General features: G+C 39.9%; 1 protein-coding gene and 1 long non-coding RNA gene across 6 annotated transcripts in view; one reads left to right on the forward strand and one right to left on the reverse strand.

The window, feature by feature from the left end:
* Positions 1-15,463, reverse strand: part of LOC113012583 (tumor necrosis factor alpha-induced protein 2-like) — a 117,072-nt gene extending 101,609 nt beyond the window's left edge. For 2 of the 5 annotated variants that reach the window (XM_026152870.1, XM_026152872.1), the window contains exons 1-11: positions 15,385-15,460; positions 14,511-14,791; positions 11,406-11,516; positions 10,187-10,300; positions 8,525-8,635; positions 6,571-6,675; positions 5,856-5,966; positions 4,710-4,823; positions 3,984-4,094; positions 1,581-1,694; positions 861-971 (exon numbers count right to left, since the gene is read on the reverse strand). In XM_026152870.1, the coding sequence (XP_026008655.1) occupies positions 861-971; positions 1,581-1,694; positions 3,984-4,094; positions 4,710-4,823; positions 5,856-5,966; positions 6,571-6,675; positions 8,525-8,635; positions 10,187-10,300; positions 11,406-11,516; positions 14,511-14,778 (1,270 nt within the window). In that variant the 5' untranslated portion in view covers positions 14,779-14,791; positions 15,385-15,460. Of the gene's footprint in view, positions 1-860; positions 972-1,580; positions 1,695-3,983; positions 4,095-4,709; positions 4,824-5,855; positions 5,967-6,570; positions 6,676-8,524; positions 8,636-10,186; positions 10,301-11,405; positions 11,517-14,510; positions 14,792-15,384 lie in introns of all 5 variants that reach the window. The other 3 variants (XM_026152873.1, XM_026152868.1, XM_026152869.1) reach the window with 3 other exon arrangements.
* LOC113012587 (uncharacterized) lies at positions 3,508-4,504 on the forward strand. The gene is made up of 3 exons (XR_003270721.1): positions 3,508-3,542; positions 4,066-4,123; positions 4,205-4,504. It is a non-coding gene; the product is annotated as an uncharacterized LOC113012587 (long non-coding RNA).
* Positions 15,464-16,144: the final 681 nt, after the last annotated feature.

The following is a 16,144-nucleotide window of genomic DNA, read 5'->3' on the forward strand; positions in this document are numbered from 1 at the left end:
AAGGCGTGCAATATGTGGTCGGGTCTGCCATGCATCTGTTACATTACTTCATCGCAATTTCAGTAAAGCTGAGGTTCTAGTACTTGGCCCAGCCAGTTTCTCTAAGGAGATAAGTCAGTACATCGGCCCCTTCTAAAACTAAAAACCTTGGTATGATTTTTGACCAACACCTGAATTTTCAAATTCACATCTCAAAGCTCACCCAAACTTGTTTCCTTGACCTCAGAAATATTGCAAAATTCCATTACTAACAGATAATCCTCTGCATGGACAGGCCACTGCTTATACAGCAGAGCTTCTGAAACCTGATCACTGCACGTGACCTTTCTGATCCCCTAACCAGGGCCTTCTTACTGTCCCTCGCTCGATTAAAAAACCAGAGGTGATTTTGAGGTTGTTGCACCCAAACTGTGGAACAGCCTTCCTCCCTCAATCAGGTCTGCTAACTCTGTTATTTGATTTAAAAGGCTCATTCCTGAGCCTGGAGCAGCTCTTGACAAAACAACCTGGCTAGCATGTACAGAGACCTGACCACAACATCTTTGGAATGAATAAACACAATCAGGCCTTGTCACTCAAAATCAACTGTGGTCTTCAAAAATGCACTCGTACCTGCAGTTTGCACACAGATGCAACAATCTGATGGAAAGCCTTGAACCAGAGGTGGAGGCTTTTCCAGCAGCAGATTAGTGCCCATGGTTTAGCATGAGAAACTTAATGTCCACATACTTTATTCATACATTTTCAAAATTTAGTCAATATCGACTATGTTAAGGTAAATATTAAAAAATGTTAGTAGAAGTTTAATAATTAAATATTGCCAGTTTATAGGATCATTGATCTAGTATTAAAGTTAACACCTGTCTTTGATGGTGTCGCTGGTTTGGATTTGAGAGAAGAAACATCTGACTCTTCATCCTCTTTTTTCTCTTCATTCTCCAGACAGGTGGCTGAAGAGCCGTCGCCAAGACCTGACAGAGAGTAAAGCAGAGCACTGCTGGTAACAGCACAATTTTCTCATAACAGGTTGATTTGGCAAAGATTTGATGCCAGATGACCTTCCTGATGCAACTCTCTCCAGTTATCTAGGGCTGGGACCTGCAGTACACTGGCTTGTGTTCACACATTGTGTGATGAACTTCTCAGAAACTGTTTGCTTGATGCTCATTTGTGTCTGTAGCACTAACTAGATCCTGAAGTACCACAACTATTACTCATGAACATCTGCACCAAAAATGCTGTTTTGGATTGTTTGGGGTCACTTTACCCACTAAGTGTGATTTGTATGCAATAAAGATTGGCGATGGATACTCTAATAAGATTGTCTTTTATATGTTATTTTTCTGCCCAGTGAGGTTGAAATTTGGCTTCGGCTTGATGTTTAAAGGTGCACAGTAACAGGAAATAAAAACGCACATCAAATGCATTGCACCTAGCAAGTCTGTTTTGAAAATGTAAGGAGTAGAAAGGAGATATATTTACACTAAAAGCATTAAAAAGTAAAAGCAAAAAGTTAAAAGGAATACTTAAAGCACTGCAAATTAAAAATAAATACACTAAAATGTATTTGTACTTCCCACCTTTTTCTTCCTTCAAGTCTTCAGAGGGGAGTGTATCCACTTCCTTTTTCCGTCTCCAAGGAAAGGATTCTCTCAGTCTATTAAATGTATTATCAAACCTCGGCATGCTGGGATCTAAAAAAGCAAAGCACACAGTTTAATGTAGTTTTAATGACAGACTGCAGACACGATTTCTGATCTTTTGTTTTCTCCACTTTGCACAGAGAAGCATCAGCAGTGCTGTTTTGTTGTCCACTATAATAACCACTGCAGAGAACATTTTAGTTTGTTCTTTTATGACTGTATAATCTTAATGGGCCATCTACTTCATTGTTTTAATGGACTTCCCTACCACTGCTATGCTGATGACAAACAGTTTTACTTTTACATCAGACCCAACAACGTTAACAATCAATGATTCTCTGTCATTACTACTTGGATGTATTCAAATTTACTTGTGGCAGGGTGTGGTCTGTGGCGCCGCTGCAGGGAGGCTGACACGCTGGAGCTGCATCAGCAATTACGCCTCACCTGCTTAAGAGGGATGAACTCAGTCCTGATGTGGTGGTTGTTGGTGTGTGTGGCTGGCAGCTGAAAAGCTGCAGCCGTGTGTGAAGTTACAACAACCGTAATTAAGAAAAAAGTGTTAAAGGTGTGCAATATGTGGTCGGGTCTGCCATGCATCTGTTACATTACTTCATCGCAATTTCAGTAAAGCTGAGGTTCTAGTACTTAACCCAGGCAGTTTCTCTAAGGAGATAAGTCAGTACATCGGCCCCTTCTAAAACTAAAAACCTTGGTATAATTTTTGACCAACACCTGAATTTTGAAATTCACGTCTCAAAGCTCACCCAAACTTGTTTCCTTGACCTCAGAAATATTGCAAAATTCCATTACTAACAGATAATCCTCTGCATGGACAGGCCACTGCTTATACAGCAGAGCTTCTGAAACCTGATCACTGCACGTGACCTTTCCGACCCCCTAACCAGGGCCTTCTTACTGTCCCTCGCTCGATTATAAAACCAGAGGTGATTGTGCTTTTGAGGTTGTTGCACCCAAACTGTGGAACAGCCTTCCTCCCTCAATCAGGTTATTTGATTTAAAAGGCTCATTTCTGAGCCTGGAGCAGCTCTTGACAAAACAACCTGGCTAGCATGTACAGAGACCTGACCACAACATCTTTGGAATGAATAGAAGCAATCAGGCCTTGTCACTCAAAATCAACTGTGTGTCATGGTCCTGGGCCATGTTGGCCCAGTATTCTTAGTTTCTTGTATTTCTGTATTTCATTTCTTATTTAGGCCATGTTTCCTGAGTTGTCCTGTTATGTTGTTCCCTAAGTGTTTTCCCTTCGTGACTCTTACCCCCTGTGTGCCCCTCTGTGTATTTTTGAGCCCTTGTCTCTCTTTGTGTTTATTCCATGTTTCCCCTGACCCAGCGTTTCTAGTTCCTTGTGATGTTTGTAATATGGTACTTGTGTGATTTATTCTATGGCTTCTAGTTTTGTTCCCTTGCCCTTCATGTCTCTCTGTGTCCCCTCTGTTCTGTGTAATTGTGTGTCTTTGCATGTTTGAGTTTCTTGTTTTCTGTCCCTCTGCATTGTGCATTATGTTCTCATGGTTGGTCTTTTGTTACTCCCTCTAGTCTAGTTTCTTGTGTTCCAAGTTGAGTATTTCCCTCCGCGTATTTTGGTTCTTAGAGTCCTCTGCCTTATGGTTTATGTCTCTGTGTTCCTTAGTTGCTTTCTCCACTGTGTCAAGTTTGCGTCTCTGTATGATACTTCCTGTTTTACTTTGGTGGTCCATGTCTTATGTGAATGTGTCCTGCTCTGCTTGTCTCGTCCAGCCTGATTACTTCCAGCTGTGCTCTCCTTCTGTGTCTCATGCCCTCGTTATCCCTCTGTGTATTTAAGCCCTGTGTTTCTCTGAGTCGGTGTCGTGTCGTCCCTCATGCTGTGTGTGATTCTCCCCGTGTCTTCTGGTATGTGTTACAATTAGCTCTTCCCAGTTTAGTTTTGCACTGCTTTGGTATCACTGTTATCGTTTGCCACCTGTCAGCAATAAAGCTGCATTTTGAGTTCAGTCCTGTTTTCCCGTGAGTTGGCGTTTGGGTCCTATTTTCCTGCCTGCCACACACCGTTACATGACACTGTGGTCTTCAAAAATGCACTCGTACCTGCAGTTTGCACACAGATGCAACAATCTGATGGAAAGCCTTGAACCAGAGGTGGAGGCTTTTCCAGCAGCAGATTAGTGCCCATGGTTTAGCATGAGAAACTTAATGTCCACATACTTTATTCATACATTTTCAAACTTTAGGCAACAAAGACTATGTTAAGGTAAATATTAAAAAAATGTTAGAAGTTTAATAATTAAATATTGCCAGTTTATAGGATCATTGATCTAGTATTAAAGTTAATACCTGTCTTTGATGGTGTCGCTGGTTTGGATTTGAGAGAAGAAACATCTGACTCTTCTTCCTCTTTTTTCTCTTCATTCTCCAGACAGGTGGCTGAAGAGCCGTCGCCAAGACCTGACAGAGAGTAAAGCAGAGCACTGCTGGTAACAGCACAATTTTCTTATAACAGGTTGATTTGGCAAAGATTTGATGCCAGATGACCTTTCTGATGCAACTCTCTCCAGTTATCTAGGGCTGGGACCTGCAGTACACTGGCTTGTGTTCACACATTGTGTGATGAACTTCTCAGAAACTGTTTGCTTGATGCTCATTTGTGTCTGTAGCACTAACTAGATCCTGAAGTACCACAACTATTACTCATGAACATCTGCACCAAAAATGCTGTTTTGGATTGTTTGGGGTCACTTTACCCACTAAGTGTGATTTGTATGCAATAAAGATTGGCGATGGATACTCTAATAAGATTGTCTTTTATATGTTATTGTTCTGCCCAATGAGGTTGAAATTTGGCATCGGCTTGATGTTTAAAGGTGCACAGTAACAGGAAATAAAAACGCACATCAAATGCATTGCACCTAGCAAGTCTGTTTTGAAAATGTAAGGAGTAGAAAGGAGATACCGGTATATTTACACTAAAAGCATTAAAAAGTAAAAACAAAAAGTTTAAGGGAATACTTAAAGCACTGCAAATTAAAAATAAATACACTAAAATGTATTTGTACTTCCCACCTTTTTCTTCCTTCAAGTCTTCAGAGGGGAGTGTATCCACTTCCTTTTTCCGTCTCCAACGAATGGATTCTCTCAGTCTATTAAATGTATTATCAAACCTCGGCATGCTGGGATCTAAAAAAGCAAAGCACACAGTTTAATGTAGTTTTAATGACAGACTGCAGACGCGATTTCTGATCTTTTGTTTTCTCCACTTTGCACAGACAAGCATCAGCAGTGCTTTTTGTTTTGAACTCAGTTCCCAAAAAATTGTTGTTGTTTTCTTGTCCACTATAATGACCACTGCAGAGAACATTTTAATAAACATTTAACAAAAAATGTTTTGCAGATTTTAGCTATTTTGGTTTGTTCTTTTATGACTGTATAATCTTAATGGGCCATCTACTTCATTGTTTTAATAGACTTTCCTACCACTGCTATGCTGATGACAAACAGTTTTACTTTTATGTCAGACCAAACAACATTAACGATCAATGATTCTCTGTCATTACTACTTGGATGTATTCAAATTTACTTTATTGTAATTTCAGTAAAACTGAGGTTGTAGTATTTGGCCCAGGCAGTTTCTCTAAGGAGATAAGCCAGTACATTGGCCCCTTCACTAATAACTTCTAAAACTAAAATCTAATTTTAAAACCAGAGGTGATTGTGCTTTTGTCGTTGTTGGGCCCAAACTGTGGAACAGCCTTCCTCACTCAATCAGTTTGCTGGCTCTGTTATTTGATTTAAAAGGCTCATTTCTGAGCCTGGAGCAGCTCTTGACAAAACAACCTGGCTAGCATGTACAGAGGCCTGACCACAACATCTTTGGAATGAATAGAAGCAATCAGGTCTTGTCACTCAACACCAGCTCCGGACCACAATAATGAACTTGTACCTGGATGGCAACAAATGCAGTTTGTAGCCAGACGTAACAATCTGATGGAAAGCCTTGAACCAGAGGTGGAGGCTTTTCCAGCAGCAGGTTAGTGCCCATGGTTTGATTTGGCATTGCAATGTTAATGTTCACATAATTTGTTCATAAGTTTTCAAACTCTAGTCAACAAAGACTATGTTAAGGTAAATATTAAAGAAAATGTTAGTAGAAGTTTAATATTTAAATATTGCCAGTTTATAGGATCATTGATCTAGTATTAAAGTTAATACCTGTCTTTGATGGTGTCGCTGGTTTGGATTTGAGAGAAGAAACATCTGACTCTTCATCCTCTTTTTTCTCTTCATTCTCCAGACAGGTGGCTGAAGAGCCGTCGCCAAGACCTGACAGAGAGTAAAGCAGAGCACTGCTGGTAACAGCACAATTTTCTCATAACAGGTTGATTTGGCAAAGATTTGATGCCAGATGACCTTCCTGATGCAACTCTCTCCAGTTATCTAGGGCTGGGACCTGCAGTACACTGGCTTGTGTACACACATTGTGTGATGAACTTCTCAGAAACTGTTTGCTTGATGCTCATTTGTGTCTGTAGCACTAACTAGATCCTGAAGTACCACAACTATTACTCATGAACATCTGCACCAAAAATGCTGTTTTGGATTGTTTGGGGTCACTTTACCCACTAAGTGTGATTTGTATGCAATAAAGATTGGCGATGGATACTCTAATAAGATTGTCTTTTATATGTTATTTTTCTGCCCAGTGAGGTTGCATCAGTTTGATGTTTAAAGGTGCACAGTGACAGGAAATAAAACACACATGCTAAAAAAAAACCCTCAAATACATTACATCTAACAAGTCTGATTTGAAAACATAAGGAGTAGAACGGAGATATATTTGCATTAAAAAGGAAAAGGAAAAAGGAATACTTAAATAAAGCACTGAAAATTAAAAACAGGTACAGTAAAAATTATTTGTACTTCCCACCTTTTTCTTCCTTCAAGTCTTCAGAAGGGACTTCCTTTTTCCGTCTCCAAGGAAAGGACTCTCTCAGTCTATATAATGCATTATCAAACCCCGGCACACTGGGATCTAAAAAAGAAAAGCACACAGTTTAATGCAGTTTGAATAACAGACTGCAGGCCTGATTTCTGGTCCTTTGTTTTCTCCTGCCAGTGTTTGTGTTTTTGGTTTAAGTTTCACTCTTTGAATTGTGGTTTTCTGTTGTATTATATTTACTGTTCCTGGTTTCTCTTCTGGTTCCGCGCCTCATCTTGCCTCGCCTCATGTTTCTATGTCTCATTGTCTTGTCTGTGTCATCATGAACGTCTCTTGCTTCCTGTTTTATTGTGATAGTCCCTTGTCATGTGTTCAGTGTATTGAGTTTTGTTTCCCTGTGTCTCGTTATGTCAGATTCGTCCCAGCTGTGTTCCCACCAGTTCCCCATCCTCTTGTTGTCCTACTTGTGTATTTAAGCCCTGCATCTTCCTTGTTCATTGCTGGTTTGGTTGTCAATCTTCCCCTGTGTGTCATCCTCCATGTTGCCTCTGCGTTTCTTCCTCGATGTTTCATATCTCAGGCTCCTAGTTCCCAGTTTCAGGTTTTTGTTACGTTTCTTTTGTTCCTCGTGTTCTTTTGTTAGTTTCTCCATGTTCAGGTTTTGTAAGTTTATTCCTGCCATACTCTGCTTTTGTTTGCATTGAGTCTCACTGTAAATAAAAAATCACACCCAACTACTCTGTCGTCTGCATCTGCACTCGGGTCCTTCTGTCGTCACTCCATACGTCTGCCTCTGTAGCTGTGACACTCCCTTTTCCACAGGCAAGCATCAGCAATGCTTTTTGTTGTGAAGTCAGTGCCCCCCCAAAAAATGTTGTTTTTGTTGTCCACTTTAATGACCAGGGCACTGCAGCAAACCTTTTAGGGAACATTTTATAGAGATAAAATCATTTGCAAGTGTGCAGATTTTAGCCACTTTGGTTTATTCTTTCATGACTGTATAATTTTTATTATGAAAGTTGATAATGGGGGTTTTTAACAGAAGACATTGAGAGTTTTATAGTAAGGACACGGGTAACAATCCGTGCATTAATGATGTACATTTAGTTGTTAATATATGCTGGTCAGCCAGCCATCAAAAAAGTGTAAGTTGAAAGTGTCCTATATAAACGAATGCAGGCATTTATTAATATAGCTAATTTCACATGTGCTTTTATTCTAAGGAAACCCATTTTTCCTTGGTACTATGCCTCGATATTTATATGTGGGTTTACTTTCTGCACTGCATGGTTAAGATAGCATTAAATCCTGGAAATATTCTACATGTGCAAAAAATTTGCCATTTTACTGAGGCAAAGTTATTCTGTTATCATACATTAAATATGCTTTTAACTTAACTGATTCTTGCCCAGGTTAAAAATGTTGTTTGAAGGCATCAGATCAGGATTCAGTTATGAACATTTTTCCTTATTTTATTTTTCAGCTTCCCAGGGAAAAGGAGGGGGCAAAACAATCACTCATAAATGTTAATGTTTCACTACTAAATACAAATAGCAGCTTTACTTGGTCAACATTCAATTTTACTTCTGGTTGAGTTTTCAGCAGCCGTTAATAGTATTAATGCTACAGACTAGACAGCTGAGTTGGCATTACTGGTACTGCTCTTAAATGGTTTTCTTCATACTTATCCAACAGATAATAGCCAGATGCAACAATCTGATGGAAAGCCTTGAACCAGAGGTGGAGGCTTTTCCAGCAGCAGATCAGTGCCCATGGTTTGATTTGGCATTGCAAAGTTAATGTTCACATACTTTTTTCACAAGTTTATAAACTTTAGTCAACACAGACTATGTTAAGGTAAATACTAAAAAATGTTAGTAGAAGTTTAATAATTAAATATTGCCAGTTTATAGGATCATTGATCTAGTATTAAAGTTAATACCTGTCTTTGATGGTGTCGCTGGTTTGGATTTGAGAGAAGAAACATCTGACTCTTCATCCTCTTTTTTCTCTTCATTCTCCAGACAGGTGGCTGAAGAGCCGTCGCCAAGACCTGACAGAGAGTAAAGCAGAGCACTGCTGGTAACAGCACAATTTTCTCATAACAGGTTGATTTGGCAAAGATTTGATGCCAGATGACCTTCCTGATGCAACTCTCTCCAGTTATCTAGGGCTTGTGCACTGGCTTGTGTTCACACATTGTGCGATGAACTTCTCAGAAACTGTTTGCTTGATGCTCATTTGTGTCTGTAGCACTAACTAGATCCTGAAGTACCACAACTATTACTCATGAACATCTGCACCAAAAATGCTGTTTTGGATTGTTTGGGGTCACTTTACCCACTAAGTGTGATTTGTATGCAATAAAGATTGGCGATGGACACTCTAATAAGATTGTCTTTTATGTGTTATTGTTCTGCCCAATCCCACATATCAAGTCTGGCCTGGATCTGGTATCAAACCGGCACTGCTGACTTCTGGCATGATAAGACATATGTCATCCAGATATGGGCCAGGCCTGGCATAGATGGCACTGTTTATGTGATGGAATGCCACATCTGGCTTGATTGTGGTTTGGTTTATGTGGCCCAGGCCCACAGAAAACAGATCTGGCCTGGATCTGGCATCAAGCTGGCACTTCTGACTGACTGGAGTCATGGCAGGGTGTATGTCAACCAGATGTGGGCCAGGTCTGGCAATGATGGTACTATTTATGTTCCTATTTTCCCATTTTAGTTAGAAGACCCAAATGCCATGTTGCAATACTATACTGCTATGGTAACCAACGTTTCAAATGCAGGTGTGACAGGTTTGTGAGGGTACATTTTATCCAAAACCTAGTGACGGTTTACTCATCTTTGACAGTGGGTGGCTGTAGCTCAGGAGGTAGAGCAGGTCACCTACTGAACGCAAGCTTAGTGGTTCGATCCCTGGCTCCTCCAGTCTGCATGTCAAGAGTGTGAATGTGTATGAATGTAAATAGGAAGCACTCAGTTTAGAGGAAGTGTTTGATAAATGTGGCATGTTGTATAGAGCACTTTAAGTAATCTGGGAGACTAGAAAAGCGCTGTATAAGAGTCAGTCCATTCACTGTCTGAACAGAGTTTTGTCATGCTTCTTTTGCACTATTATGTTCTGGCACCTGTTGTTATTACATGGCTTGATTAAGGTACACATTAGGCTGACATCCAGGGCCAGAGCTGAAACTGTTCTGGGCCAGCAGTGTGTCTGCAACTGGCCTTGTGCTGACCCATGTGTGGGCCACATCTGGCAAACCAAATCTGGGCCACCAAAGGGTCGTCATTCTTTGCGGTATGTGAGCCATGTGTAAGCACATTCTGTGGGCCAGATCTAAGCCATACCAATTTTGCTATGTGGGATGAGGTTGCAATTTGGCATCAGCTTGATGTTTAAAGGTGCACAGTGACAGGAAATAAAAATAAAAAGAAATAAATAAAAAGAAATTCAAATACAAGTCTGATTTGAAAACGTAAGGAGTAGAAAGGAGATATATTTGCATTAAAAAGTAAAAGTTAAAAGGAATACTTAAATAAAGCATTGAAAATTAAAAACAGGTACAGTAAAAAGTATTTGTACTTCCCACCTTTTTCTTCCTTCAAGTCTTCAGAGGGGAGTGTATCCACTTCCTTTTTTCGTCTCCAACGAAAAGATTCTCTCAGTCTGTTTAATGTATTTTCAAACTTCGGCATACTGGGATCTAAGAAAGAAAAGCAAACAGTTTAATATAGTTTGAATAACCAACTACAGGCCTGATTTCTGGTCTTTTGTTTTCTCCACTTTCCACAGACAAGAGAACATTTTACATAGAAAAAAAATCATTTGCAAGTGTGCAGATTTTAGCTACTTTGGTTTGTTCTTTCATGACTGCATGATCTTAAACATGAAAGCTGATAATAGCGATTTTTAAACAGATGACATTTGGAGTTTTTATAGTAAGGGTAACAATCTATGCATAAATGATCTATACCCTGGTGGAGGGGTTTGTGTATTCCAGAGATCCCAGGGGCTATGATGTTGGGGGGCTTTTGTCCCCTGGTAGGGGTGAGGCACCAGATAAAGAGCAATTCAAAAACCCATATGAGAAGACCCAGGGAACAGTTTACCCTTACCAGGATAGGTTTACTGGGGCTCCTCCCTGGAGCAAGGATGTTCCCTGTGCCTTCGGGTCAGGAAACGTGTCCTGACTGTCGTCAGCCTCTATGTGCTGAATGACAGTTCAGAGTACCAGGCCTTCCTGGAGTTCATGAAGAGAAAACTGAGCGTAAAAGCGAAACTTTCGATTTACCAGTCGATCTTCGTTCCCACCCTCACTTATGGTCAATAGTCTTGGGTAGTCACCAAAAGAACAAGGTTGCAGATACAAATGAGCTCTCTCCAAAGGATGGCTGGCCTCTCCCTTAGATATAACGTAAGGCATTCAACCATCCAGGAGGCGCTTAGAGTAGAGCCACTGCTCCTCCACATCAAAAGAAGCCAGTTGATGTGGTTTGGGCATCTGACAAGGATGCCTCCTGGGCACCTCCTGGGTGAGGTGTTCCGGGCATGTTGGACCAGGAGGAGGCTCCTCCATCTCTTGGCTGGCCTGGGAATGCCTTGGTGTTCCCCCAGACAAGCAAGAGGAGGTGGCTTGAGAGAGGGATGTCTGGGCTTCTCTGCTAAGGATGCTGCCCCCGCAACCTGGCCCCGAATAAGCAAAAAAGGATGGGTGCATGGATGGATGGATGGATTTGTATGTGAAAGTAAATCTCTACATATCCAGTATGCAGGATCATTGATCTAGTATTAAAATTAAGAAGTTTCACCTGTGTTTGATGGTGTTAGTGGTCTGGATTTGTGAGAAGAAACATCTGACTCATCATCCTCTTTTTCCTGGTTGCTCTTCGGAGAGGTGGATGCAGAGCCAGGACTCAGACCTGACAGAGAGGGGAGAAGAGGACATTTGTAAAAGCTGCTTTCTCTTTTAAACTGACTCTTTAGTCCCTAGTTTCAAAAACACATTCGTCTTTGTGGTGTCACAGCAGTTAATGTCCTGCCACAGGATTCAATTCAGGTTGAGCTCTGAACTTTTTCTGGGACGAGCCAAAACATTGATTCTTTGCTTTTTTTTTCACCATTCTGTTGTAGATTTGCTGCGGTGCACGAGATCATTGTCCTGTTGCATGGCGTACTTTGGGCACATTTGACTGTAAAACAATTTGGTATACAAAGTAGTTCATGTATCCTGTAGCAGGCAAACCAAAGCCCTCGCCTCAAAGGACAACCTGAAGAAGAGGACAGACCAGTAAAGTGGCTTCTTCCACCCTCTTGCACAGGCTGAAAAAAGTCTAGTATTTTGCTGTTAATGTGGGGGAAAATAAATATATCTTTATGAAATATAATAGACATTAAACTTCTGGGGAAAAGAGCAATATTTTTACATCTTCCATTTCTTTGTATTTAAAGTTTGAGGTGAGTTTTTACCAGCACTAGTTAATGTTAACTCAAGGAAAACCCAGAGGAAAACTTGTCTGCTTATGTATGACCCAGACGCTCCTTCATTTAGCAAACAGACATGTTCCAACAAGTTTAACGGTCTTCTTGTGTTTCGTTTTATTTTTCTAAGGAAATTATGTCTTTCATAGTGCATGTGTGCACATCATTCTGTCTGCAAACACAGTAGCTTGAAAAGTTTGGAATGAATTCTGAAACTGTAGACTGAGGTCATCTTAACTACTCATTAAAATTTGCTTTACATCCACTGAGATCTTCAATACCAACTTAAAATGTGTTTATTTGTCAGAAATTGACAAAAAGCTTAAAACTATGATTTTTAGTGTGTGCATTGTTTCTCACTGCCAGTGTTTGTACTGACAACGTAAAGGTACATAGGCGATGATATATATGGTCAAGTAAATATGACATTAGTTTGTATACAAATATCATGTTTTACAAGTTAACCCTAAAATGCATTATATCTTTAAAGAAAGTTAGTTAGAAATATGGGTGGGTAAAAAAAACGATATCCAAACTCAAAGCAATTTGAATTTAAATAATCCGATACTGATTGATTATTGAATCCTTAAATCAATTTTTAAATATAAATGTATTTTGCCACGTATGTCAGAGTCTCAACTAAAAGCTCTCAAAACCATTTCAACAACCACAAAACAGATAAAACTCCACAAAACAGATAAGATTCCACAAAACAGATAAAACTTCAAACGATTAAAGCACAGGTAAACTGATTCCACAAAACAAATAAGATTCCACAAAACAGATAAGATTCCACAAAAGAGGGAACACAAAGCGTGGATCCTTCTCAGAGTACTTCAATACCAGTTTTCTGCCTTATTCGCTTTCTTATTATACACCAGTCTACAGCTGTGTACGGTGTATGGTGATGTCTGACGCTTTTTTCACCAAAAATGACCTCAACACTGGGCCCTCTGACCACCACCAGTAGGCAACGGGTGAAGTGTCTTGCCCAAGGACACAACGGCTGAGACTGTCGGAGCCGGGGCTCGAACCAGCAACCTTCCGATGCCAACTCTTGAGCCACGATCGCCCCTACAAGGTTTAGAGGGTTCTTTTGACAGTACATATCCAAGTCAGATGATCATATTTCTAATATTTCTGAATCCAATTGAATCAAACTTGAATCATTTGTAGAAATCAGTGACAATACAGAGTCTTATTTAGAAATATACTGTTGTATAATATTGTATAATTAGCTAAAGTTAATCATGTCCAGTTATTACAGATAAATATCTACACAGCAAAATCTCCTGTGTTAAATTAACACTGGAGAGTGTCTATATGGGCCCACACCTCTGAGTGTTAAATACAACACTGTTGAGTGTTAAATTAACACTTTTGATAGTGTTATATGTTTAAAAGTAACCTAGTCAGTTTTGAAGATTAACAAAGACTAACACTGAGCAGTGCTGATTTTCTAACACTGGAAAATAACTCAAAATGTTAGAAATATTCCAGTGTTAGAAAATCAGCACTGCTCAGTGTTAGTCTTTGTTAATCTTCAAAACTGACTAGGTTACTCTTAAACATATAACACTATCAAAAGTGTTAATTTAACACTCAACAGTGTTGTATTTAACACTCAGAGGTGTGGACCCACATAGACACTCTCTAGTGTTAATTTAACACTGGAGATTTTGCTGTGTATTACCCATTACCTGCTCCTACATAATGTTTGTGTCAAAGTAAATCTGTCATCTTTATCTGATTTTTACTGCACTACAAATTTCCTGTAGGACATTTAAAAAGAACAAAAGAAAACTACATGAATATATACATTACAATTACAATACTGTAAAGTAAACAGAGTGAGCTGCCGTGGTGGAGCTTTGTGAATGCATGTCTCCTAAAATCAAACATCACCGTTAATGTCTTGGACAGGGGGACACATTTCTGCACCTACATTTTCTAAATGTAATGGTGCCTGCCTTCAGTCAGCTTGATAGATTTATTTATTTTGCTTTACTGCACATACTGTGTGTACAATAGCACCCACATCTCAGAGGAATGACTCACGTGGGTCCTCTAGGGAAATATGTGCAACCCGCACTGTCAGAAAGCTGGGAAACACTCATACTGTAAGTTAAGATTTTAGGCATAGAACATAGGAGACATATCAAATGTGAGCAACATGTCCTAAAGTTGGGAAAGGCAGCAAAGTAAGTGGTGCTAACAAGAAACAGCTGGAGGAAAATTTTGCAACTGGTTAGTTTAATGCCCACAGTTCAGTAACATGATTGAGTATGAAAAGAGCATCTTAGGGAGACGGAGGTGCACCAATCTGCAAAAAATGGACACTCAGTCCTCTGGCCTAAACAAGAGAGACACCATCTAGCTTGCCATCTGTGTTTACATTTGACAGGAGATTTTATGAAAACCCCAACGGTACTCACTGGGTGACGGAGGTTGTGGTGAAGCCGCAGAATCCAACTTCTTTGCAGGTTCATCTGATTCTGGTGATAACTTGGATTCCTTGTCACCAGGAGATGGAGGATTCTTCCGTGTTGGAAGCCGGAGGCTCCTTCTAAACTTCCCCATCATGCCCACATTTATGCCACCATCAGTCGACGTCTTCTCATCGCTCTTGATGGATCCGTTGCTCTTGGTGGACACCGTGTCATTGCTGGGGTTCTCAGTGGACTTGTCCATCATTTGTGACATGTTATTCCATTATCTACCCAAATGTGAAAATGTAATAAATATTCAAGTAAAGTAATGAAGCATTTCTATTTTGTTACTTCTTATCTGGATTTTAATGATAGTTATAGTAATTTGTGAGAAAGTGCCTCAATGAACAAAATCTTACATAATAAAACCTGTATAAGTGCTGTATAAAGAACCAGTTTATTGACTAAGCAATTCATTGTGGCTTTCACCAGGATCATCATAAAACTATATTAGAGATAACATTTTATATCAGATAGATTGAGGTAGAAAAACAGAGAGCAACACGTTGTTTGTAATTTGGGACCATTTAATCTCATCTCTCAGGTCCTGGACTTTCAAATACTTTTTATCTGCTGTTGATCGTTTTTAGCCTCGCAAAACTTCAATTTGTCCAGATTACTAAATATTTCAAGGACATGCTGCACACCGTGCTGAGATAAGAAATTAGATGTGGCTGAACACAAATGTGTGTGTGTCTGTGTGTGTGTGGAGAGAGAGACAGCAGAGTGATTTCTCTCGCAGTTTTATTTTCAAGATTGATATTCAGTCCGTGTATGCAAACCGTACCTAGTTACAGTAAAGAGAAAAAGATGTACTTACCTCCGGTTTCGCACAGGTGATAGAACTTCCACAGTTTCTTCCCGCTTCACCTGCTTTCGATTACTAGTTCAGGTTTGGCAAGGTCAGAGGGTGTGACAGAGCGCGCACGCGGGGCGGGGTAGGAGGGCATTTATAATGGGCAACGTCCCTTTTTTATGAAAGCGATACGTCACTAACCGTTTAAAGAGCAGGCGCACAAACGAGGGGCAAAAGCAAGCGTGTCACGTTCACAGAAACGGGACAGTTTCCAGTCATCCAGTCTGAGCTGTGAGTCAGAGCACCTTACAGGCGTGTTTTGGTCAAATGTATACTTTACAGGTGAGACAATGAAGTCGCAGCATTATGTCTGCTGCATAACAGTGTTGCAGCGGGTACTGAAGAAAGAAATACAACAATAGGTGTCAAAAATGATAAAATCTCTCGAAACCAGTGTGTTGTACTTCTGAGACTTTTTTTTTCCTTCGCTGTTGTTTTTTAGAGGTCTAAAGAAGGGAAACTGTGCAATATATCACAACAGGAGAAATTAGAGAAAATACCTGTAACCTCTCACGCTGATATAGATGCGGATAATTGTGCTCAAGTAATGAAATCAAATGCAACGTGATCACAGTCCACTAGAGGGCAATGTGGGTGCTATATTTGTTTCGGGGAAAAAACTGTTGATTGAGTCTTGTGTCTACATTTTTATGGTATATGAAAAATGGAGCAAAACTTAATTTTTAAGAAAGTGTTGTTTACAGAACTGAGAAAAATCTCATGA

Source organism: Astatotilapia calliptera, chromosome 19, assembly GCF_900246225.1.
Source record: "Astatotilapia calliptera chromosome 19, fAstCal1.2, whole genome shotgun sequence".
Classification (NCBI taxonomy): Eukaryota; Metazoa; Chordata; class Actinopteri; order Cichliformes; family Cichlidae; genus Astatotilapia; species Astatotilapia calliptera.